The 25,510-nt window shown below is 39.1% G+C and overlaps 1 protein-coding gene across 1 annotated transcript in view; it reads left to right on the top strand.

Moving 5' to 3' along the window:
- The first annotated feature begins 1,495 nt into the window (after nucleotides 1-1,495).
- UBE2Q2 (ubiquitin conjugating enzyme E2 Q2) overlaps nucleotides 1,496-25,510 on the top strand; it is a 67,079-nt gene continuing 43,064 nt past the window's right edge. Inside the window, exons 1-4 of the mRNA XM_024128835.3 lie at nucleotides 1,496-1,804; nucleotides 12,992-13,093; nucleotides 17,445-17,549; nucleotides 23,045-23,101. Coding sequence (XP_023984603.1) covers nucleotides 1,616-1,804; nucleotides 12,992-13,093; nucleotides 17,445-17,549; nucleotides 23,045-23,101 — 453 coding nt within the window. The 5' untranslated portion in view covers nucleotides 1,496-1,615. The remainder of the gene's footprint in view (nucleotides 1,805-12,991; nucleotides 13,094-17,444; nucleotides 17,550-23,044; nucleotides 23,102-25,510) is intronic.

The following is a 25,510-nucleotide window of genomic DNA, read 5'->3' as shown; positions in this document are numbered from 1 at the left end:
TTTGGACTGCCATGCAGTCCTCCATCCATTTTGGGAGCATCTAGAATATGCCAGGGATTGTGTTAAGTGCTGTGGATTCCAGATAGGAGCATACATTCATAACATTGGGTGTCTATTACATAAAAGGCCTTGTTCTAGGTTCTGGGACTATGGCTCTGCATAAGACATTCATGTTGGGCAGAAACAATACATAAACAGGAAAAATGTCAGATAGTGACAGGTGATGAGAAAGAAATTAACATAGGATGATGTGATACAGGGTGACTATTTTATATATTTTTTAAACATCTTTATTGGAGTATAATTGCTTTATAATGGTGTGTTAGTTTCTGCTTTATAACAAAGTGAATCAGCTATAGATATACATATATCTCCATATCTCCTCCCTCTTGCCTCTCCCTCCCACCCTCCCTATCCCCACCCCCCTAGGCGGTCACAAAGCACCGAGCTGATCTCCCTGTGCTATGCAGCTGCTTCCCACTAGCTAGCTATTTTACATTTGGTAGTGTATATATGTCCATGCCTAGGTGGCTATTTTAGATTAGGTGGTCAGGGAGGCCCTTTCTGAGATGACATTTGAACTAAGACTTTACTGAAAATAGGCCAGCCCTGCCTCCGTGGGAGGTGGAGAGAGTTATCTTAAGCTTGGGCAATGACAAAAGCTCAAGGCAGGAAAGAGGGAGAGAAAATGAATGCCGGAGTGAACAGAGGTAGTGGGTAAGGGGAAGGATGAAATTGCGAGAGGTGGGATGGAGCAGCCGGCAGAGACCAAATTATCATTGTTTGGTAAAAGGATTGTTTGAGACCAAAGGAGTGAGCAGAGTCCGGCGAGAAGGTCCTGGCAGGAACTCAGGCTAAAGTGGTGGCTAGGTGACTAACATGAGAAGAGCGGAGATGAAGCTAGGTGGGCCGATACGAGTCCCGAATGCTCCCCGCAGCCCGCAGTCTCCCACCAGGGAGGGCCCGGGGCTGGGTCAGGTGAGTGGGTGGCCCGCTCGTAGCCCCGCGGAGCACCGCCCCCAGGGGCCGGCACGCGTCCGCTGCCCCGCCGACGTGGCCGGCGCAGTAGGCCGCGCACATGTCTGGTCCAGGGCTGGGGAACAGGGGCGCGCGGGGGTCTCAGGCTCCTGGTGATCAGAGGCCGGGGCGCCAGCTGGCCTGAGCCTGGCGTCCGCGGGCGCGAGCAGAGCAGCTGGGCCGGGCGGAAGGGGGTTGGGTCACGGCGAGGAGGGGGCGGCCTGGCGGGCGCGCGCGCTAGCCGCGTGCACGCGCCGGGGCGGGGAGGGATGGGGGCGGGGTGGGGGCAGCCCTTTCCCAGGAGGTAGCGGGGGCAGCCCTTTCCCAAGGCGGTAGCGGGGGTGGTGTCGCTGTTGCCCTTTTAAGCCGCGGGCAGCCGCCTCCTGCCGGTGGAGTCAGTTACAAAGGGAGCAGCAGTCCAGGCCGCCACACAGCCCCTCGCCATTTTCCAGCCCCGACCGACGCGGGCCGCTGCGGCGGGGAGAGGCGGAGCCGCGAGAGCGCGGCCCGGGCCGGCCCCGCGGGGCGGTCGCGGCCGTGACGGCGGCTCCGGGCCCGGCTCCCCTTCCGCACCCCTCCCGCCGGAGATGAGGGGAAGATGTCCGTGTCAGGGCTCAAGGCCGAGCTGAAGTTCCTGGCGTCCATCTTCGACAAGAACCACGAGAGATTCCGCATCGTCAGTTGGAAGCTGGACGAGCTGCATTGCCAGTTCCTGGTGCCGCCACCGGCGCCGCCGGGCAGCCCTCACTCCCCGCCGCCGCCGCTCACACTCCACTGCAACATCACGGTGAGGCGCCCGGCCGCAGCCCCGCAGGGCCGGGCCGGGGAGGAAAGGGGCGCCCAGAGTCCCCGGACAAAGGGGAGCCTGCCCCGGAGAGGCCCCTCGGACCCCCGGGCGGGGCGGGTCCGCCCCTTTCCCCGGAGAAGGGCCCGGCCCAGCCCCGCCGGGACTGCGCGCGGCTCGGGTGGGAGGAGGCGGTTGCTCGTTTCTCCGGCTCTTCCCGCCGGCCTGGGTTTGGGACTCCTGGCCCCTCTCGGCCCCCGTCGCCGCGCCCTGAGGTGGGAGACCGCAGCCGACCGAGCCCTCGCTGGGTCGCCATGGCCGCCCAGGGCCAGGGGCCTGCCCCCGGGGCCGCGGTGCGGCAGGCCGGCTGTTGTTTGAGCCCCGGCGGGGCAGGCGAACGGCCCTCAAGTTTGAGCGCGTCCTTCTCTAGTCAGATTTCCCTGGTTCCGCGTATTCCCCCAATTATATGTTAAGTTTGTGTTTAAGGAAAAACTAACATTGAAAACTGACGCATTTGAGGAAAAAAAGTTTAGAATGCAGCCTCTGGCACTGTTTGAATTATCCCCTTCCTGCGGGCCTGGCTCCGCGCTAACGCGTTTCCGAAGGCGCATTGGACCTTGGATGCGGCAGGTGTTCTGGGAGTATGTTTGTGCAGCCCCTCCTGTGGGTAAGCCGTTCAGATTAGGAGCTGGCGAAAGGAGATACGTGCCCAAGTCTGCTGCCCAGTAGGATTGTTTTATGTCACAAAGCCGAGAAGACCCATTAAAGCTCACTCTTTAACTTCATCTGAAAGCTCGTCAGAAACACGTAAAAAAAAAAAAATTGAAATGTCAAATAAGTTTCTTCATAAAAGTGTATGATGAGGCTGTTCGTTGTGAAATAGACTTAGGGTATTGGTCCAAACTGCGGAATATGCCTCATAACAGGAGTTAAGGTTTCACGTTCCTCTGTAAATATGGCTAAAACCGAGTCTGGCGTCTTTAAACTCCCTTTTGTTAAGTTAGTAGGTACTTAAGTGCCTACCCTGCAGCGTACCTAGTGCTCCGGAGTCTGTAAAAGCCTTGAAGTTATGATAAATAACATTAAAATAGTTTTCAGAATACTGGGGAGCAGGTGAATATTTCAGAAAAAAAAAGTTCAGTAAAGAGCTGTACTCAGGTGTTCTGTTCTAGGCGCTGGTTTTGCACAACTGGGTAGCGCAGTCCCTGCTTTCAGAACTCAGTCTTCTTGGGGGAAGAGTTTTACACAACGAAGTGTGACCAAGTTCTGTGGTATCATCATGAAAGCCAAAGAGAGCAATTAACTTTGACTTTGGTGGTGGTGGTGGGGTCGCTTCAGAGAAGGCCTTGAGGAGAGGCTGATTGTGGAGTTGGGCTTTCACAGGTGAGTAGAATTTTGGAAGGGAGCGAAAGGGCATTTCAGGCAGAGGAAACTCCATCCAAAAAAGACAGCAAAGCCTGAGAAAATGTGGATTGATTAGGAGTAGAGAAGTTATAATGAGACTTGAGAAGCCCAGGATATAGGCTGGTGAAGGTGAAGATTTTCCAAGAATGGAAAACAGGAAGTAGTAATGAGCATGAAGTAGGTGATAATAAAGAGACTGGCTAGTCTGAATGGTGATTATTCTGGTACAGGTTCAGGTATGGCCAGGAAAAAGTAGGGCTGGTTTTAATGATAGAGTGAACTTGTAAGCTTGTGGGGGAGCTACTGAGTTAGGTAAGTGGGAAGATGTTTTTGCCATCCAGGACTAAGAGTGGTTCTCTACAGTGGGTGGCATTAGGAAAAGTGTGTGGTTTCGGTAATCCCAGTGGGGGTGGGATGGTGGTGTTGCTGTGCTGTGCTGGCATTTAGTGGCAGGGGTACAGGGATGCCAGATGTCTTGTAATGTTCAGGCAGTCTGCCACGACAGAGAATTATCCCACTTCAAATGCCAGCAGCGCCCTATTGAGAACCATATTGAAGGCTGATGGAGTCAGCTGCACAGAAAGATACTGAGTGATGACCTGGATTAGGAAGTGGAACAAGAAGTGAATTAGAGACACCTGGCAAAAGGAGGCTCTGGTGGGGACTAGTATAATGGTACCACTAATACAAACTATTCAAATTGAGATGTTAGTGAATTATGACACATTATCAGAACATAATTATCATGGTAGATGCTTAGTGTATACGAATGTGTGTTAACATTATTATGGAGAAACATCAAACATATAAAAAGTTGAATAGTGTGGAGAACCTCCATGTACCTGGCCTCAACAGTGATAAACTTTTGGCCAATCTTATTTCATCTATACCCCACCTCGGATTATTTTGAAGCAGATTCCAGACATATCACTTCATCTGTAAATATTTCGGTGTGTATCTCTAACAGATAAAGACTCTTTAAGCATGGCTGAGTTTTTAGATAAAATCAACATGGTTTGCTCTTGTTGATGCCATTTTCTTAGAGGGGAAGGAGCAAGGAAAAAATGGGGATGGATTTCATATGTCAGGACCTGTCTACTGTGTTTGATTTGCTATTCTCTAAGAAGTTTTAGCTCTTAAAAAATAATAATTTTGATCTATCTTTTAAAAAAACTTTTCCTCTTATTTCCGCTTATTCCCAGATATTTATTGAGCTCTTCTACGTGCCAGGCTCTGTCTTCTCCATGCTTATCAAGAAGCATCCTTAGGCAGTTTCTGTAATGTTTGAGTGAATGGTACCTCACTAGTTTCCTTATACACCTGCATGTCAGTTTCTGAGTAGTCCTCTAAAGATATTGTGCCCCCTTTTTCTTTCAGGCTTCTGCATCAGCAGTTTTTCCCATGTGGAATGTGCCCCTTACCCTACCCCAATCTGTCTTGACATGTCTGACCATCCCCAAGGCTCTTCTAGTCATAAGCTGTTTATGCTGATATCTATTTCCCTTCCTGTCTAATACAGTCCTTAACTGTTTACTGCTTTGGTTATGTTTTCTTAATATTCTATTATAATAGTTTTGGAATTTTTAAAAGTCTTTTATGGTGGCAGGAGGGAATATTCTATAGTTATATTTTTCATCTTCCACTCACTAAATGCTCAGTAAATATTTGTACTATTGATGATATGGCCACCAGTTTAGCTATATTCTGTTTGAACAAAAATCTTAACTACCATGTAAGTTAACTGCCAAGAGTTCGTCAAAAGGGCAGAGAAAACATCAAGAAAGTGTCATGGGTAGTGCATAAATATTTAAAAGGCCACTTAGGGTTCAATAGGAAATCTGCAGTTTGACATCACATGAAAGCGTTTTAAAAAGTAAACAAAACAAAACAAAAAAACAAACCAAAGGGCTTCCCTGGTGGCGCAGTGGTTGAGAGTCCGCCTGCCGATGCAGGGGACACGGGTTCGTGCCCCGGTCCGGGAAGATCCCACGTGCCGTGGAGCGGCTGGGCCCGTGAGCCATGGCCGCTGAGCCTGTGCATCCGGAGCCTGTGCTCCACAACGGGAGAGGCCACAGCAGTGAGAGGCCCGTGTACCGCAAAAGACAAAAAAAAACAAGACATGGATGTGTTACTCTTTAGGCCAAGGGAGTGAAGCTAATTTTTTTTTCTGTTTTATAAATTAGTCCTAATCTTAAATATGAAAGGGAAAGTGCTATTTTCAACTTCACGGAGTCTTTTTTTACTTGTTTTCTGTGAACTTATGATATGAAAGTTTGTCATGCAAACTTAGAACTATTGTCTTTCCATTTTCAGTAAATAGATCTAATTGCCAGTCAGTGCTAACATCCAGTTGTTATAATCACACCTAAAAGCAAAACAGCTCGTTTTAATAACCTGTGCAGCCTTATTGGGAGCTAGTGTAGGACTTTGTTTTAGTTCTTTTGAAATATTTAGCATAACTTGGCAACTCCATTACTCCTTTTATGGACTTCTTGGCATTTGGGAACTCTTGGTAGGGAATCGCTGTTTTAGAGTGAGGAATCCCCCCCAGGAAGTAAATTATCTGGTAAACAAATAAAAACCTCATAGTACTTTATTATTTGTGTACCATAGATCATTACTCTCTCTGCCTGAGTGGCTATTTGTGGTGGAACATTTTTTAAATTAAATTTCTATTCATCATTGCCAGAAAGGTTACCCCCCTCCCCACCCTAACAGCAAGATACTAAATTAAGAATATTAGAGCTGAGAGTTTAGGAGACGGAAAAAAATTTAGTCTTTTGTCATTGGGACCTTAAGCAAATTACTACTTTCACTGTATTTTTCTATAAAATAGATAATACTTTTTGCCCCACATGGGAGCATGTATAGGAAAGCTCTTTAACAGTGATAATGATCTCTACAAATCTAAAAGTGATGGGTGTCATTACCGGCTGAATAACACTTTTGAAAATGCTTTTTAATAGCTTTTCATGGGAAATAAACCAGTGCTGTTAATTTCTTAATTTTTCTTGTTTCTAGTCTTTACATTGATAAAAAGTAGCCCAGAGAAGGTTATACAAAGGAAATAACAAAACTTGACTAAAGAGCCCAAGACCTTTTCTTTGGTCTGCTCTCCTGGGACAGATTACTTTTCCAAATTGAACTCCTGGAGAATCTTTTGGAAGTATCACAGCTGTCATGTTAAGCACCTCAGTGGTACTTTCACTCCAGAGGAATCATTGTTCCCATTCATTTGACCAATTTATAATATAGACTCAAATTCCTAGTTGGTATCTCTCTTCCCTCATCCCCATTTTTATGCCCTTCCTTGAAAGGAACAGATACATGAAGAGAGGAGACTTAGATTTCCATTTTGTGAATGGTGTATCCTTTAGTAACTTGTTTGTTTTGTTGTTGTTGTGAAACTTCCTTAGGCCTGGAAAAGGATAGTATTAGATAAATGTCAGCTAGTTGAGGGGTGGGGAATTGAATTTAAATAGTCCCTGCCAAATAAAACATTACTGGAGAGCCAGAGTAGTGAAGCAGAGGTCCTTTTTTCCAAGGCCATTGTAATAGTGTTCTGTGTTCTCTTCTGAAAGATCATTCTGAAAGACAACGCAGACTCAGAACCAAGGAAACCAGTGGTTTCTGCAGATTAGGTGGTTTGAATTCTCTTCAGCACTTTTGTTTTCTCTGCCTCAGTGCCTTTAGAATGATGTTTTGATTAGCTGTAATTTGCTATTCAAACAAACACTTAGGAATTTTTTTCAGATCACAGGGGTATATATGCATTTTTCTTTTACCAAATGTTAGTGTTTTTACTCTGCTTCTCTGGGCTCTGGTCATGTTAGATACTTAGTTGTATGTTGTTTACTTGTAAAATGATTATCAGGGAGCAATCTCTTTTTCTTTTTTTGGGGTAGCTTTTTTATGTTGTCAGGTCATTTAGAATTTTATTAAGCTACCATATGGTAATCCTGACGGTTTATTTCATTCTCCATCCCACATTTATTGAACAGTAAAGTGTGAAAATAGAGTGTCCCCTAGTTGTTCTCCAGAAGAATTAAAACTGTTATACCTTTGAACCTTCAACAAGAAGTATGTGTATCAAGATTCAAAAAAGTTAGGATACAGCCATCTCCAAGGATTTCATGTCATTTGGAAAAATGCCAGAAACTGAGCCTTCTGGCAGGCAGTTTTGCTGGCTGGTGCTTGATATAGAGCCACACATCAGTCTCTTAGTGGATTTATGTGGAAAAAGACGTAAAGAAAGCTATTTCTGAACAAGACAAACTCCTTAGGCAATGACAAGCAAAGAGGTTGGTTTGATTAACCTTGAGTTATGTTGCCTTAGATTAGGACAACACAACATTTTATGGTGGCAGTGGCCGTGGTGGTGAACTTCTTTGAAATTTGTCCTCTTATGGTAACCTTAATGGCGGTGGTCACAGACAGCTTCATCCTTCAAGCCTTAAAATCACTATAAAACTAATAGTAGAATTGAGGAAAAACATTGTCCCTGAGCAATTAGATGCTTAGATAATTGTCTAAAATTTTCATAACTGGCGAGAAAGAGAGGTGTTAGAAGCACTTAAACGTTTAATGTAAGGAACGCTGCTTGAACTTACACTGGGATTTTAGAACACCATCTGTTGTTTAAAAATTGTATTTCATGGGTCATTTTAAAGAGAAATAGTAAGGAAACTATCTTTTCAAGATAGATACAAAGCTTAGTTGTTAACCTTGTAAAAATTTAAAAGCTTGAGGTATAGGAGAGGTTGAAAGCATTAATGCTTAGTTTTAAATATTGGTGATAAGTTTAGAGGCCTTTCAAAGTATGTAGATTGTCTTCTAAATATTACACTGAACAGGCCCTTGACCATGATGTAAAATTTGTGCTGAAGATTCAGTTTCCAGAGGTGGTGGTAGTGGATATTTTATAATGTGGAAAATAAGACATTTAAGAAGTCTAAAAACCAGATAAGCAAAACTAGAAAAAAAAATCACCTGTAATTCTACCACTCAGAAGACACCACTGTCAAAATTACGGTACATATCTTGTCATCTGGTCATCTTTTTTTCTCTTATGTTTATGTAGATTTCCTCTCCTTTTAAAAAAAATCAGGTTATTTTGTTATCTGATTTTTCACTCAGTAATATTGTAGACCTCTGTCATAAACTTACTCCTCCAATGTCTTCAATTTTCCTGTGCTGTTCTGTTCTATGACTATAGCATTGAGTCAGTCATATCTCCTACTATTGGTGGTTTCTGTTTTCTTCTATTTTAAGTAATGCTTTGAACATTAATAGCTAGAACTAAATCCTTGTGCATATAGGTAATATCCTTTGAAATTTTCCTAGAAGTGATAGCTTTCTGTTCTTGTTGATGAATTGGTTTTTGGAGATGTTGTAACAAATTATATTGTATAGGAACTTTTTTTTTTCTTACAGGTAGCAGCTTTTATTTATCAGATTGGTAAAAATGTTAGCAGGTGTGAAGTGAAATGGGCATTCTCACGGTCATGGCACATAGTATAAATATCTATGACCCTCTAGAAAAACAGTTTGGTTTCTTTTAACCCTCTCTATTTTGGCAAGATAAATGCTGGCTACCCCGGTTGGCCAACATTGTCCTTGTGACGCTAGATCTCCAGGAAAGACGGCTCTAGTCCCAGAGAAGACCCAGATTTGCCTGGTTTAGCTCATCTGACAGCTAACCACTGGGAGTAGGCTAGGCTGGTAGAGACCTGTGATCAGGTTTTGGGTCAAGGGAGGGAGGTAGGAAGATGGGAAGGAGATAGGAAAACTAACCTCAGTAGAACCACATATAGAATGATAACAGGATGTTTCTTCCAAGGAAGAAATTCTGAGAGTGAGGGGGAAAAAGGTTGGGGGATGGAGGGCAGGCAGAAGTTATCAAGGTTTTTGGAGTTAGGACTCTTTTACACTATTAAAAATATATTGAGGTCCCAAAGAGCTTCTGTTTATGTAGGTTATCTATCAATATTTATCATGAGAAATTAAAACAAATACTTAAAATATTCATTAAGATAAACTCCTTACATGTTAATATAAATGTTTTTGTGGAAAATGACCTTATGTTCTAAACAAAAAAGTTTTAACGAGAAGAGTGGCACAATTTTACATTTTTTGAGGTGAATCTCTTTGATGTCTGGTCTGTCATTTGCTTCTGCATTCAATCTGTGGTGATATGTTGTTCTGGTTGAAGTAATAGGAAGAAAATCCAGCCTCACACAGATACTTGGTTGGAAAAAGGAATATTGTAACAGCTATTTTAGATAGTTGTAGATATTCTTTATGGATACTCTACCCAAACTTGTTTTTTTCTTGAACTTTGAATGGATCTTTTACCCATGATATTATGACATCATGCATTGGTCATTTGGAAAATATTGGTTCACTGAAATCTTCTAAATGTTGATACATTTCGTTAGGTGACATGAAAACATATTCATTAATATCACCATCAACCTCATCAGAATACTGTTAGGAAGTTGTCAGGCTCACAATGGTGGATACAGGTTTTGCAACATTCTAATTTTTGCTTGAAAGTTTGAATTTTATCATTGGCAATAAATACTGTCCTGTGTTTTCCTTGAAATGATAGGCTCTCTTCATTCTTTTTGGAGAACACATCTATAAAAAATCCAAGTTGGAATAACCATTGTTTGTCATTCATTCTTTCAAGTGAAAATTGTGTCCTGTGAAAGTGGTTAGTTCAGCTCACAACTGTCATACAAGTGCTTTTTCTCATGTGTTCTGTAGGAGTGCTCATGTGTGCTTCACATTTCATCACTTGCAGTATTAAAAAGACATAAGGATTGAGATTTAGTAAAATAACTGCCTCATCACAGACATTCATAAGTGAAATGCCTTTTTTTTCTTTTAAACACCTTGAATGAATGGTGGTGAATACCATGTCTTCAAGTATAGTTTGGTGTCACTGCCTTTATCTGTGCTAAGGTACCAGCAGTTAGTTTTACCCACCATTATGTCTGCACCATTGGTACAGATGTCAATGTGAAAAAGGCAATTAACATCTTAGTATTCTTGTAGAAATAGTTTGGACCTAGGAGTCCAAGGGCCCCACTTGAGAACTGTTAACATAGTTGCTTAGACCTAGTATATATCCTGTCTTCTTTTGTACAGGATTAGAAAAATATGGCATAGGTAGTAAGTGATCTCAGTATTTCTTTTCTTTTTTTTTGCAATTCTCATAATATGGTTTTGAGGGGTTTTAGTCCAGAGCAACAATTCATATATTTTCTTTTGCTTATGCAGAAGTTTAATCTACACAATGAAGCTGAGAATTTAGTGCCTTTTTTTTTTCTTTTAAGGCTAAAGAAAATACAAATCTAAAACAATAAAAATGGTTTAGGTGATATGTTCTCAAACTAGGCTGAAGAATTTAAAGAAAATGTAATAAGTAATTCTCTTTACGAATAGGATTAATTTTGAAGACTGTCTGTTTACCTTTTAGCCTTAAAGAGGGGACACAGTAAGAGTTTGAGGAATGAGACTACAAAAATAAACCATTACTGAATGGATATAATGATGTCCTACTTCAATACAGTTTTTCTTTCTTTAAAGAACATTTTGTAAAATGCTTTAAAAATAATCAGTTTCTGTGGCTCCAACTATATTATAATTGAGATTATAGTTCTCAAAGCAATGCTTCTTTAAACTGTTTCTGCAAAATTGTTGTTTCTCTATGACTAGAACCTAACTGTAGCTAATACTAATAATAATGGCTTTTCCCTAATATCTAATAGAAAACAGTACAAATGAACAGAGTAAATGTCTGTTAATAGGTGGAAACATGTCATGCTTATTAGTTCATTAACTTTTAAAAATCAACACATGTAATTGTGCTTTTAAAAATATATATGTAGGGGCTTCCCTGGTGGCGCAGTGGTTGCGCGTCCGCCTGCCGTTGCAGGGGAACCGGGTTCGCGCCCCGGTCCGGGAAGATCCCACATGCCGCGCAGCGTCTGGGACCGTGAGCCATGGCCGCTGAGCCTGAGCGTCCGGAGCCTGTGCTCCGCAACGGGAGAGGCCGCGGCAGAGGGAGGCCCGCGTACCGCAAAAAAAAAAAAACCAAAAAACAAAAAATAGATATATATAGATATATATAGTAATAGCATTTCTTGGTAATAGTTTGTGTGATGGAATAAAATATTGGAATTTTATGGTGTTTGAATTAGTTACATATTGCTCTGCAACAAGTTTAGCAGCTTAAAACAAAATTACCTCACAGTTTCTACAGGTCAAGAATCTGTGCAAGACTTACTTGGGTTCCCTGGCTCAGGGTCTCTGACAAGGCAGTCAGGGTGTTGGCTGATGCTGCAGTCAACTCAAGGCGGGACAGGGAGAGGCTCTGCCTCCAACTCATTCATGCATTTGTTGGTAAGATTCATCTCCTCAGGCTGTTGGTCTGAGGACCTCAGATTCTAGCTGGCTCTTGGTCAGAGGCCTCTCTCAATCCCTTGCCAAGTGGATTTGGGCCTCTCCGTAGGGAGCTGCTTCCATCAGGGGGAGCAAGTGAAAGAGCACGGGAGGGTGAGCAAGACAGAACTTCTCCTCTTTTTGTAACCTAATTTCAGAGGTGACATCCATTACTTTTATTGTATTCTGTTTGTTAGAAGTGAGTCTTCAGGCCTAGGGGAGGGAATTACATTGTACAAGGGTGTGACTACCAGGAGGTTAAGATTATTGGGGCCATTTTAGAGGCAGCCTATTACAGTGTTCAAGAACATCATTGACCTTGATGAGCTGGAGCACACAGACAGTAGCTGTACAAGGAGAATGCCTGTCTCAGAGCCCAACTCCAGTGGCTAGTGAGCACTGAATGTAGCCCTAAGACAGCTGTGTTGCTGTTTGTTCTGCCTTTCTGACACCTTGCTGTATTTAAGAAGTAATCTTAACCTTATTTAAGAAATTTGTCCTTTAGAAGCTACAGTCTTCCTTGCAATCTAAGAAGGGATGGAAAATTATTAGGAAGAAGGCAAAATTAAATGGGATTGATTTTTAGGGACCACTTTTCTATTGGAGAGAAATCTCAAAGTAGCTTCTGTAATTACACTACTCAGAAGGCAAGTAGTATAGTGAGTAGAAGATTTAAAAAATCATTTTTAACATTTGTAAGGATTTAAAAACATGTGCCTAGATATGTATTCCTTTGCTTTATTTAAAAAATTCAGAGTTAGATCTCATCTAGATAAATCTTAGAAATGTAGTTTTATTATATTAAAAAAGGCAAAAAGTAGTATGGTTTAACTCTGTAGACTACTTCAGGGTTGGGGTTTTTTAGTTTTTGCTTTTCATTTGTTTTTGCTTTTTGAGGGATTTATTGTGATTCCAGATTTTAAAGCCCTTAAATGTTAAAGCTGGTGAATCCAGGCCATGATAGACCTTTCTTTGTAAAGAAAGGAAGCCTGTCTTCCTTGGTGCTTGCATACTTTTGATGAAACGTAACTTTTGCAGTGTATTCTCTTCTGTTTGTTTTAAATCATACTGCTTACTGAGTAAAGTCCTTTTTTTTTTTTTTTAAGACTAATTATGTAACATGGAACAGGAAAGATTAAACTGTAAAACTTAATTTTTGTTTAAAAAAATCTGTTAAAAATTTTGTTTCTCCACACATGGATTTTAATGTGTTACTTTTCTTTCCATGATATGTTTTACTTAAATTTGTGGTCATCTTGCCATTTAGTGGTGAGGTTTAATTGCATATCCAGGTTAGCCTGTCTGTAAATGTGTTTAACATAGATGTCTCTGTAACAGGAATCTTATCCATCTTCTTCACCAATATGGTTTGTGGACTCTGATGACCCAAATCTGACATCAGTTCTGGAACGTCTAGAAGACACTAAGAACAACAATTCGGTGAGAAAATAAGCTACACTACTTTTTTTTTTCTCATGAACATGTAGAAGTTAAGTGTTAAGAGGTAATATGATATAGAAGCCTGATTAATGATTATTTGATAACCTGGTTTTTAGCTCCTTTAAGATTTCTTTTTTGTTTGTCCTTCATATTCTACTCTTTAATACCTGGTTTTTCATTTTTATTCCCCATAGGTATAGTCTTAATTTAGATCAGGAATTAGGTGGTCTCTTTTCCATGAATCCTAATCATTAAACTAAGCAGGCCTTTTTGGTTGGGACCACTAGCCAAGGTAGGAAGTAGAAAAAGGGAAAAAGACCAAGGTAGATGTGAGGGGGAAATAATGACAGAATGACGCCAATTGCTGTTTCTGTCAAGAGTCTATAACTCTGAGGTAAAAGTCAAAGGTATATAAATAAAAAGTTATTTTCTAATATATAAAACAATCTAACTTTCCATTTTAGAAACCTGGTTTCTTTGATTATAAAACTGTAAGTGACCATTTTGAGAGAACTAATATAATTAAAAACAAAACAAAAAAAGGAAAATAGAAATCTTATTTTCTCTACCTGATACAACCATTGTTGACATGATGGCTATTTTTTATCAGTATTTTTTTCCCTTGCTAGTAAAATACACATACTCTTATACATATGTTTAAATAGTTGAGGTTATATTTTGTATAATTTAAATGCTTTTTTAAAGTTAACATTATCATTACATTTTTCCACGATGTCACAAAGTCCTTATAGAAAAATACCAATTATTATTTGCAGGTGACATGATTGTTTACCTTAAAAAAAAATCCAAAGGAGTCAGCTGAAAAAGCAATTTTTAAGATGACTGGTTAAAAGTTCTATTATATAAAAATCAAGTATTTGCAAATATCAGCTATAATCAGAAAATATGGTGGACAAGTATTTTATTGACAACTCTAATTAAATTAAAAAAATTAAATACCTAGGAATAAGGTTAGGTGTGCAGGTTTTGTATCAAGAAAACTACAAAAATTTGCTCAGTAAAATGAAAGACTTAACTACTGTGTTCTTAGATGGGCAGACTCCATATTATAAATGTCAGTTATCTGTATAGCTTCATGTTAGTTTATAAATTGAATGCAATTCCAGTAAAAATCCCAACAGATTTATTTTGGGGACTTGACAAGTGACTCCAAAGTTTTTGCAGAGTAAGTAATCAAAAACAATGGAGTTGAAAAAAAATGAGGAGAGGCTTGTCTGACCAGGTATTGAATAAAATAAAATATTGAGTACTGGCACTGAGCTGGACAAGTAAAGGCAGTTAGAAGTTTAGAAACAGAGTCATGCAATTGAGAATTTAGAATGAGTTAAATTGAACCAAAATACTCAATAAGGAAAGGATAGATTATTCTATTAATATTAAATGGGAGAACTAACCATTTGGGGAATTTAGAGACTTACGTCAGATTTTTGTCACCATAAGTTAGAGGTGGTTTAAGCACATCTATTCTTAAAATTAAGAACAGAAGAACATTGGTTTATAGAGTATTATAAGAGTAATAAGAGAGCCATGAAAGAGGAAAAAATTAAAAGCTAGACAGACACATGTTCACATCTCCAGCAGGGGAGGGGCAACAGGACAGGTAAAGAGGGATAGACTTAGCTCCCTTACTGCTTAGGAGGTTGCCTCTAAAGATCTAAAGGTGTAGGTTTTGTAATAGTAGAAATGAGTGGGGTTATTTTTTGATGTCTAAAGTATCCATCAAAAAAATGCTCATAAAGTAAATTGACATAGGATATAAAATGGGATCCAATTTTATAAATAAATATTTACATAAAAGAAAAAAGCCAAAACTCACGCTTCACTCTTTCTTATACTCTGCCAGTTATTTTATAACCTAGTTTCTTGAATAAGAATAAGCTATATTTCCTCACCTTTAATTCATTTAATTCATTATAATCTGGATTCTGCCATCTTTGTTGTACTAAAATTTTTACTTCTAGTTGCCAAATCCAGGACTTCTTTTTTAGTCCTAAAGTTTCTGCAGCATTTTCATACTGTTGATTCTTTCCTTATTGAAACATTCCTCCATTTAACAAACACATATTCCTTATTGTCCACCAATAAAGAGCTGGTTAAATAAAAATTACTGTATAGTTTTATGATAGAATATCATGTTGAAGTTAAGAAGAATGCAGCCAATCTTTCCACAAGAGCACATACAGTGTTCCAAGATATACTAAAGTGAAAAAGCAGGGCATAGCATATTGTCTATAATCTGGCTCCTTTAGTATACGATGTAAAAAAAAAATATATATATATATATATATATATCTATGCTGGATTATACATACCTTTTTTTTTTCACCTGGGTGGATACAGGAAACTATTAGTAGTAGAATGCAGAAAAGTATTTTAAAAAAAATTGGCTTCTATGCCAGGCTTTGTGGGGTAAGTGGTGGGTATAAAAGACAAGTCATATCCCTGTCCTCTGGGAACTGATAATCTGATGAGGATTTCCATCAGATCACTGTCTCCTGTTTTTATCTCTTATTATTGCCTTGCCTTGGTCTCCTCTGAGCTCTTATTCCTTGGTCTGCCTCTTTCTTCTCATTCTGCGCTTTCTCTGAGTAATCTCTTCTACCCCCAGTACTTAAATCATGGCCTGTATTCCAGTTATTCCTAAATCTGTACGTCTAGCTAAAATTTATCTCCTGAGTTTGAAACCCATTATCTGTCTATATATCACGTAGATCGAGGGAATCTTACTCAGATGTGCCGTGGCTGTTCAAAATGATTACATCTAAATTTAAACTCATCTACCTCGTAGTACTCCACCTCCCGCATCATGTTTCCCCTCAAAAATTCTCTCTGTGATTGTGAATGGGGCAAAATGAAATAATGAAACTTGTTACCCATGTCTGAAGCTGGGAACTATCTTAGAGTTCTTTTTTATACCAGTGTTTCCTGACTCCCACCCCCTTAACCCCAGACTATCTAGTAAATTTCTAAGACCTGTCCATCTCCCTTCTATAAATATTTCTTAAATTCTTCCCCATGGTCTTAGTTACTTCCTTCGATCCCTCAAACACTTTTTTGGGGGGAGCGTGAAGTTGAAATTCCTGGAAGCTGTGCTGCCCTGTTTCTTATCGCTTGGTGCATCTCCACCACGCTGCTGTCTTTCCCACAGTGCTACTGTAGCTCTTCTGTACCACGGGTTGGAGTGTTGGGTCTGTGTCCAGCTTACCCTGCCTCGTCTTTGTTATGTACTGAGCACAAAACAGAGCTTATTGGACGGATAACAAATCCACGGTGGGGCTTTGCTGCTTTTTAAGCTTGATATTTTTTGATACTAATTTACTGCTCAACTTTCCTCATTTTTACGTGCTCCACTGTCCACTTTGGAAAGGCTTGTTCTTTGCTTTGTTTAACCCATTCTAATTCTGTGTCTGTTTTCTTCAGTCCTTCATAAACCTGCTCCTTTCTCTTCATCTCTTTTCTTGGTTAGAGACATCCAGGAGACTGTTCCTGACCAAGTGAAGTAAGTTGCCTTACTTGCTGCCAATCATGGCTACTGATAGTGACCATTCTTCTTAAATCATAATTCTAAACTTATACATTGAAAACAATTTTTTAAACAATGAAAAACATGTTTGTGCACATAATTTACCTTGCTTACTTAAAGTAAATATGCTTAAAAAAATCTGGATTTAAAAATGGAAACGAGTTATTCTTTGCAGTTTTCCTAGTAAGGTCTTTTTTTGTTTGTTTGTTTAGATAAACACTTAAGAGCCTACTAAATGTCAAGTATTTTCACAGAAGAGTTCATTTAATTTTTACCCTTATGAGAAGGTTTTAATTTCCTTGTTTTATAGATGGGGAGACTCAAAACTCAGGGCATTAGATACTATATCCAAGGTCACCTGGATTCCAATGCTCTGTCTGCTAGACCGCATTTGCCTCTACTTTCAAATGAATGACTGTGAAATATATAATTTTATAAACCATGTGCAGCAATACTGCCTCTTTTTTGTAGCCTCATTAATGTATTAATGTACTCTTGTAATTTACTAAGAAAAGAAGTTAACAACTGAAAATTAGACAATGTCTGGAGCTCCCCTTCCTCTGCCATTTTGTGGATGTCATTCTGCTAGGTATCAGTTGTAGGGATTGCACTAAAGCCATAGTAACTTTCTTACACTAGCAGCCCCTAAAATATTTTTTAAAGACTTGTTATTTTATCTGTAGGCTGTAATTGAGCAGTAATAAACTTTTCTCATTTCCTACTGGATTAGTTACAGTAGTATAGTGTTATTCATGTCTTCTAAGGGCTCTTTAACGTAATGCTTATTTACTGAAATGTGTTTTGTAGCTTCGTCAGCAGTTGAAGTGGTTGATATGTGAACTCTGCAGATTATATAACCTTCCTAAGCACCTGGATGTTGAGATGCTAGATCAACCACTACCCACGGGTCAGGTAAAGTAAAAATTCTCTAGTGTTCAAGAGCTAAAATAAATTGTCTCAAGCACAAGTAAAACTAGGATGATTTCTCATTATTATACAACTTATTTAGAACTTAGTTTTTGTTTTCCTGTTTAATTGTTTTGTTTGTTTTAGGTACTAAAAATAACTTTTTCATTCTTGGGAGCTGCTTGTATTTACTATGACAGGCAAACAGTTGCCCCCTCCCTACCACCACCTTTTTGTTGTTAATGTTCCTGGTTTCCATAACTGTTCCTTGCTTCTGCAGTTGTTGGCTTTTGTTTATTCACTTACCTTCACCTGGAATGCCATCTGTCTATACCCATTTGTGCTTCTTAAGTCCTAACTCAAATGCTGTCTCCTCCAAGCAGCAGAAGTACCCACTAGCTCACCACCTGGATTTCTGGATTTACCTATTTAGGCATAATTTATTGATTTGTACTATAATAAAGATTTAGCTCTTATACCACACACTTACCCATCCACCTCCCCTTCCTAAAACATCATTATATTTAGTCATATGAATAATCACCACTTATCATTAGGACTCTTGTAGTGTAGAGTTTTATATTTCCTCTGTACAGTTTTTTGTTCTGCAATGTCTTCCTTATAGTAATAATTCTTAGTTTAAAAAAGTTATGTTCTGTCTCTTTTCTATGAGATCTCCCTCTCTTCTGGAGCCTTTGGTTCTTCTGCACCAGTCTTGGCAGGTTGTTTTCTGGGCTGGCTTTTAAGCTGTCATCTTGAAATTTTTCTTTTCTCCTCTGCTGGAGTAGTAGATCCATTGTTTCCAGATTTCATGTCTTCTTTCTTGGCTTACCTTTTCTCATTTTGCCTGAGTAAAATGATTTTATGCAAGTAAAATCTTAAAAAAACGTCAAGGGGTAGTACATTTTCTGAGTTCTAACTTCTTAAAAAAAAAAAAAAATATATATATATATAGCCAGACCACCATGGGTTTGAATCTTGGTTTAATTACCTAATTAGCTTGGGCTAATTACCTAGCAATATGTACATCAGTTTCCCATTTGCAAAATGGGGAAATGGTAGTAATACCTATATTGGGGGAGAGCTATAAAGATTAAACGAGTTGGTACATGTAAATCATGTAGAGCAGTTCCTGATGCATAGTAAGTGCCCAATAAATGGTAACTGCTGTTGTATTCTGCCTTCACTTGACTGATAGTGTGGTTGAATATATAATTTTAGGTTGAGAATAATTTTCCCTGAGAATAAATGTTAACTGCTAGTTGTCTTCTAGTCAATGGTATTGTTGAAGCCTGATGCCATTCTGAGTTTTAGTCATCTCTGTGCGACTTCAGGAAGCTGTTAGGACTTTGTCCTTTCCCTGCTGTTCTGAAATATCACAGTGGTGTACTGAGTTGTGGTTTGTTTGTTTTTCCATTTTTTGGGGGCACTCTGTATGGATGGACCGTCTCAAATTTGGATTCTTGAATCTTTCTTCTTGGGTAAATGTTCTTGTATTTTTTTCTTTGGTAACTTTCTCCTTTCCATTCTTTATGTGTTCATTTTGGAATGCCTACTAATAGGATTTTAGACCTCTTCACTTGAGTCTTTGTATGTCTTATTATCACTGTATTCTGTCTCTTTGTCTTAATTTCAAATTCTGGAACATTTTTCTTATCTTTCAACTTCTGGACATTTTATTTGAACAATCATAACTTTAAGTTTTATTTTGGTTATTTATTGCTGCTTAACCAGTTACCCTAGAACTTAATGGCTTAAAACAACAATTCTGTCTTGCATGACTGTGTGCGTTGGTTAGGCTTAGCTGGACAGTTTTTCTGCTGACTTCACTTTGCAGTCAGATAGTGGCTGGGACTGTTAGTTATTTGGACATGTGACTGCACTGAAATGTCCAGCATGGCTTCTTCATTCACATGTCTGGTGCCTTGCTGTTTCCTCGCATGGCCCTTCTGTCCACCAATTATTTGGCCCAAAATATCAATAGTTCCAAGGCTGAGAAAGCCTGATTTAAACAAAGATCTGAACCTGATCCATTTTACTCTTCTGTGTATTAGTCTATTTAGATTTTCCATTTCTTCCGTCAGTTTTAGTAATTTTAGGTTCTAAAAAGTTGGTAACTTCATCTATACATTTGAAGCTGTTGGAAAGATGTACAGAGTATTCACTTTTTGCATCGTCTTCATCTGTGGTTATAATCCTGAAGTTTTCTTGATTACTTGTCAGAGGCTGTCTGTTTTATTATAATGGTCTGTTGAAAGAACTGGCCCTTAGTTTTATTTGTTAAATTGAATGTTTTTATTTTTCACTCCAGTCTTAGTAATGTCTCCTTTTTCTTTTTTAGTTTACTGGATCAATATGATTTAAACTGCTTTTTTATCAAACATGTAAGGGTGTTTGTTTTCTTCCGAGTGCTGTTTGACTTTATTGCACAGGTTTTAAAATTTAGTATACTTATTTTCTAAATAGTTTGTGTTTCCTAAGTAGTTTGATTCCATCTCTTGTTCGTATTACTCTTATATTTTACAAGAAAAAGTTCGAAGTAATATGTATTGAAAGCATATAGACATAAATTTAGTATAAAAGTTATGGTGAATACCTGACAACTATACCACCTAGCCGCCACCCAGATAAAGAAATAGAACATTGCTAGCACTGCAGAATCTCCTGCAGGCTCCTTTCAGATTATCATTCCCTAGTATGCTAATCCTCTCCTTACTTTTCTCTAGTTTTATCACTCATATATGCAATCCTGAACAATATGGTTCAGTGTTGCCTGTTTTTTGAGCTTCATATTAAGAGTTATACTATGTAGTCTTTCATGTTTGTCTTTGCTCACCATTGTGAGTATATTCATTTATATTGTGTGTAGCTGTAGTTCTTTTTCATTGCTGTATTTATTCCATTGTTTGAATGTACCATAACATACTTATCCACTTGACTGTTTACTGACATTTGGGTTGATTCCAGTTTGCTATTAGGAACAGTGCTACCATGATCATTCTTGTCTATAGTACATGGTACACCCATGCAAGTATGTCTCTGGGCATGTATTTAAGAGTGGATTACTGGGGCATGAGGGTCCATTTCTTCTTAAATTCAAGAATTATTTAGAAAAAAATTTTTTTAAAGATTCTCAGACGGGGCTTCCCTGGTGGCGCAGTGGTTGGAAGTCTGCCTGCTGATGCAGGGGACATGGGTTTGTGCCCTGGTCTGGGAGGATCTCATGTGCCGCGGAGCGGCTGGGCCCGTGAGCCATGGCTGCTGGGCCTGCGCGTCTGGAGCCTGTGCCCCGCAACGGGAGAGGCCTGCGTACCGCAAAAAAAAAAAAAAAAAAAAGATTCTCAGACGGCTTTGGGGTTTTTCATTTTTCACTCAGAGAAAGATGAAACGGTCAGAGAATATGGCCTGTAACCTTTCAGCTGCATTAGCAGCAATTGCTTAGACTTAACCATTGATGTTGCTGTTGTCTTCGCTTATTGCTGTTTCTTGTATTCCATGGTTGCCCCTTTCTGAAATATATCCCTGAATAATGTCTTTTTTTCTAGAAAGGATTTGTGGGGATGTGTATGAAGAGTGTTCCTTGAATACTGTGTCTGTTTTTATTATTCATTTAACAAGTATTTATTTGACTTTATGTAAAGTACTCTATGTACTCTATGTAAGTGTTGAGGATCCAGTGCTGAACAAACACAGGTATGGCTCCCATCCTGATGGAACTAGATATCAAATTCTAAGTTCATAATTGAGTCTCTTCCAAGTTCTTTACACTTTTTTCTTCTGGTATTTGTTGTTACAGATGAAAAGTCTGATACCTGTCTGATTCTTAGTTCTTTATATTTTTTCTTTCTGGAAGTCAGCATGGTTTTTTTCTTTAACTGTGAAGTATGGGGTTTTACTTTTCAACATTCCTTTGGGGCATTCAGAGCCACTTTCTATTATGAAGTCCTTCTTTAGGTTGGCAACATTTGTCTCTTTCTTTCCCTCATCTTCTGAATGAATGCTGGATGAATATTTGATCTCTGTATTCCTATCTCCATTTCCCTAACTCTTCTCTTATTTTAATCACCTTCTCCCCGTCCCACACCTCCTTTTTCTCCACATTTTAGGGGAATGTCACAGTTTGGTTGTCTTCTTTAGTCATAAATATTTTGTTCATTTAGGTCCATTATTCTCTTTGGCCCCTCTGAGGTTTTTTTTCTTTGAGGGGAGATCTTTTTGATTTCCCAGAACTTTCTTGTTCTTTACATAGTAATCTTGTTAGGTTTTGTGGATGCAGTATCTTCTCAATTACTGCTAAAGATTCCAATTATTAGTTTTTTAAATTCTGTTTTATTGCCTTCATTAATAATGCTTCAGGTCACTTTTTCTGCTTGTTCAACTTGGTGCCTTTCTTTCAGATTGCTAGTTTTCTTCAAATATCTGGTGATGCTTGGTTATCTACTCATTTATAGATGAGGTATACCATTGTTATGAGTGTCCTCAGCAATTGTCAGTCTTCTCTGCTATGGCCTCCCCTTTCTGGTTTTGCACACCTGTGCTCTGCCTGTGGCGCGTGAATGCGGAGGTGCTGGCAGGTGGACTTTTCCAACTCCTGAGTAAAAGGGAGAGAGAAATCTGTTAAGAAATTTTGCTGCTGCATTGAGTTACATAAAAAAATTGTCTTTTCTCTCTGGTTCTGACACACTAAGAGGCCAGCAAGGTTGGTGGCCTATATGAGTGTGGTCCTTACCAGCTGTAGTTGGAACAAATACAGCAAGAATTTATAGGGGAAAAAATCCTACTAAATTTTTATATATTGTGTCCTAGAGAACTGTGCTCTGGTCCAGGAAGCTTGTCTTTATGAATTCTGACAAAACTAGGTATGAAGGCCCTTCTTAAAACCTCATCAGATTCGTTGTGAATGAGTGTTAAATTGTGTCTTATACAGAAATATTGTGGTAGATGACATGTTAAAAAAAAAAAAAAAAGAAAAAAATATCTCCTTAGTGAAATGGTGATCACTTTATAACTTTTAGTTTTGTGCAGTGTCTATGCCTGTGTAACACATTTGACCTTTTAAAATGTAAGCCAGTAGAATTTATGGAAAGATTCAGGCTTTGCAAAGCTAAAAAGGTAGATATTTTAAGAAACCCATCATCTGGGATATTTTAAGCAAAAGAAGCCATTAGCCTTATACACATAGCTATATGTGTAAAATGTTTTCTGACTTTAGAATATGTTTAAAATTTTTTTCTGTTTTGCTTTATATTTGACTAATTGCCTTTCTTAATTTCTAAGGCATCTATTAAGTTGAATTTTTCAAAATTGTTTCTTCTTAAAAAGCTGATAAATATTATTTGTCAAATCAAAGCTGAATTTAAAAGTAAATGTTTCAACTTTAATAAGCTCTTAGTGGAACTGCAGTGACAGATGATTGATACTTTGTCCCTAAAATCTTCTGATGTACTCAGTGTGTGCTTACTTGTTCTGTGTAGTCCTGGCAAACTCTTTTCTCTTTGCAGAATGGGACAGCAGAAGAAGTGACTTCAGAAGAGGAGGAAGAGGAAGAGATGGCTGAAGTAGGTATTTTATATAAGAATAACATTTCATAACTATCTTCACTTTTGAACATTTTATTTTCTAATCTCCTTTATAAACCATTGTTAATGTGGAATAATGAGAAGCACATTGAATTTGGAATTTAATACAATTTCTAAAATCTGGCTTTACCTCTAATTCATGGTATGCTTTTTAGCAAATTGCTTATCTGATGTCCTTGGATTTGATTTCATGGAAAATAAGAGCTCTTAACATTTAGCACTAAAATTATATTTACATTTAATAGTAATCAGTACTTAACTTGATTTGGTTTAAGAATAGAAACTACGAAGTTTCAGAAGTTTTGTGTTTGAATAAAAGGAGAATTTGACCACATTTCAGTGACTATTTACTAGAAGTAATGAAAACTATCTCATGTTGAAAAATCATCTAAGAATTTCAAAGAGGAAATTCCAAAGACACTGAGCTTAAGTCAGTTTAGTTGCCAGCCATTGATAAAATTTTAGAGGTTTTCAGGCTCTGAATCTTTGCATTTAAATTCAAACTTCATAATGAAGATCTGTGTCTCTACATTGACCTGATAAAAGGGATTTGAGTTCCACAGTCTTGGTCTCAAAACACTTTTCTGTTTGGATCTTAGAATTAATTTAGTTTATTACCTTAAATCTAAAATACACTTCTTAGGGCTTCCCTGGTGGTGCAGTGGTTGAGAGTCCACCTGCCGATGCAGGGGATGCAGGTTCGTGCCCCGGTCCGGGAGGATCCCACATGCCGCGGAGTGGCTGGGCCCGTGAGCCATGGCCACTGAGCCTGCGCGTCCGGAGCCTGTGCTCCACAGCGGGAGAGGCCACAGCAGTGAGAGGCCCGCGTACCGCAAAAAAAAAAAAAAAAAAAACTTCTTAGAATGCCTTAGAACTAAAGTAGTTGTTGGTTTGTTTTGTGAGTCTGGAAGTAAAATAGTTCTTAACATTGTCCAGTTAGAATGATATTTTGCGGGATAGATTTTTTTTTTTAATGTTTTCATGCCGTTTAACGTAGGAATAAACTGCAAGAAAACATTAAATTGGGACTTCCCTGGTGGCACAGTGGTTAGGAATCTGCCCTCCAATGCAGGGGGACATGGGTTCGAGCCCTGGTCTGGGAAGATCGCACATGCCGCAGAGCAACTAAGCCCGTGCGCCACACATACTGAGCCTGTGCTCTAGAGCCTGTGAGCCACAACTACTGAGCCCACGTGCCACAACTACCGAAGCCCGCACACCTAGAGCCCGTGCTCCACAACAAGAGAAGCCACCACAATGAGAAGCCTGTGCACCTCAACATAGAGTAGCCCCACTTGCCGCAACTAGAGAAAGCCCGTGCACAGCAACAAAGACCCAACGCAGCCAAAAATAAATAAAAAATAAAATAAGAAAAAAAAATTAAACCTTTACCATGGGTCCGATGTACAATAAAGTAGACATTGTACTCAAAGAGTTTATGTACCTTTCTTTTTTCCCCTCACAAGATAATATGAAGAAAGGACAGCAGCATTTAGGGAAATCTAGAAAGGTAGGATGGACTTTGGAGATGTTAAATTAGGATAGGTGAAAAGATATTCTAGGCAACTAAAATAATGTGGTACAAAGGCCCAGAACAACCCTGGGCATGGTGTGTTTGAGTGCATTGGGAGGCTGTCCTTTTGGGAGAAGGAGATTGTTGTATTGGAGTCTTGGAAAGCAAGTTTGGCTAGAAGAGGCAGATGGCTAAGTCTTGAATTAGAGACAAACATGTTTATATTTGGTGTGATTGTTGATAAGGCCTTAAGCAGAGAATAGTGTACAGTGAATATTGTTTTGTAAAGATGATGATGAATTCTGTTCTGTGCTGATTAATACTCAAGTGGAGAAATTTTGTGGATTAGAACATGACTGAGGTTGAAGTTGGAGGAGGAAGAGGAGGTACAGGACAAGGGTATTTGTGAGAACTCTGAAGAAAACAAGGGTAGGACGGAAAATTGTAGCTGAAAGGTGCAAACCAGGGGAAGGGAGCTCCATGAAGCATGAAGTCATAGACAAAGTGTGAATAAGGAAGGAATGTTATAGGAGTTGAAGAGATGGCAGTCCAAGAAAAAGACCATTGAGTCTGGACGAAAGTGGTCTAAATTAACCTGGTCTAGAAATCACAGTGAATTAGTCTGCTTGATAAAGTGGAGATAAAATATAAACTACTTCTTTAGAGATTTTGATGATTGAGGTAAAGTTAGAAGTAAGATAATAGAAAAAGGTTAGGATTTATTATACAAATCTATGCAGAATTTTTAAATATGTAAGAGCTGATGTTAAGGGAAGGGAGGGAGAAGAATGATGTGGTGATTAAAGATGTTGGCTTAACGATATTCAGATTCTTTTTCTAACTTTTTTCCTAATTATAAAAATCAATAGGTGCTC

This window comes from Physeter macrocephalus, chromosome 11, assembly GCF_002837175.3.
Source record: "Physeter macrocephalus isolate SW-GA chromosome 11, ASM283717v5, whole genome shotgun sequence".
Taxonomy (NCBI): domain Eukaryota; kingdom Metazoa; phylum Chordata; class Mammalia; order Artiodactyla; family Physeteridae; genus Physeter; species Physeter macrocephalus.
This window is presented reverse-complemented; position numbering and strand designations above follow the sequence as displayed.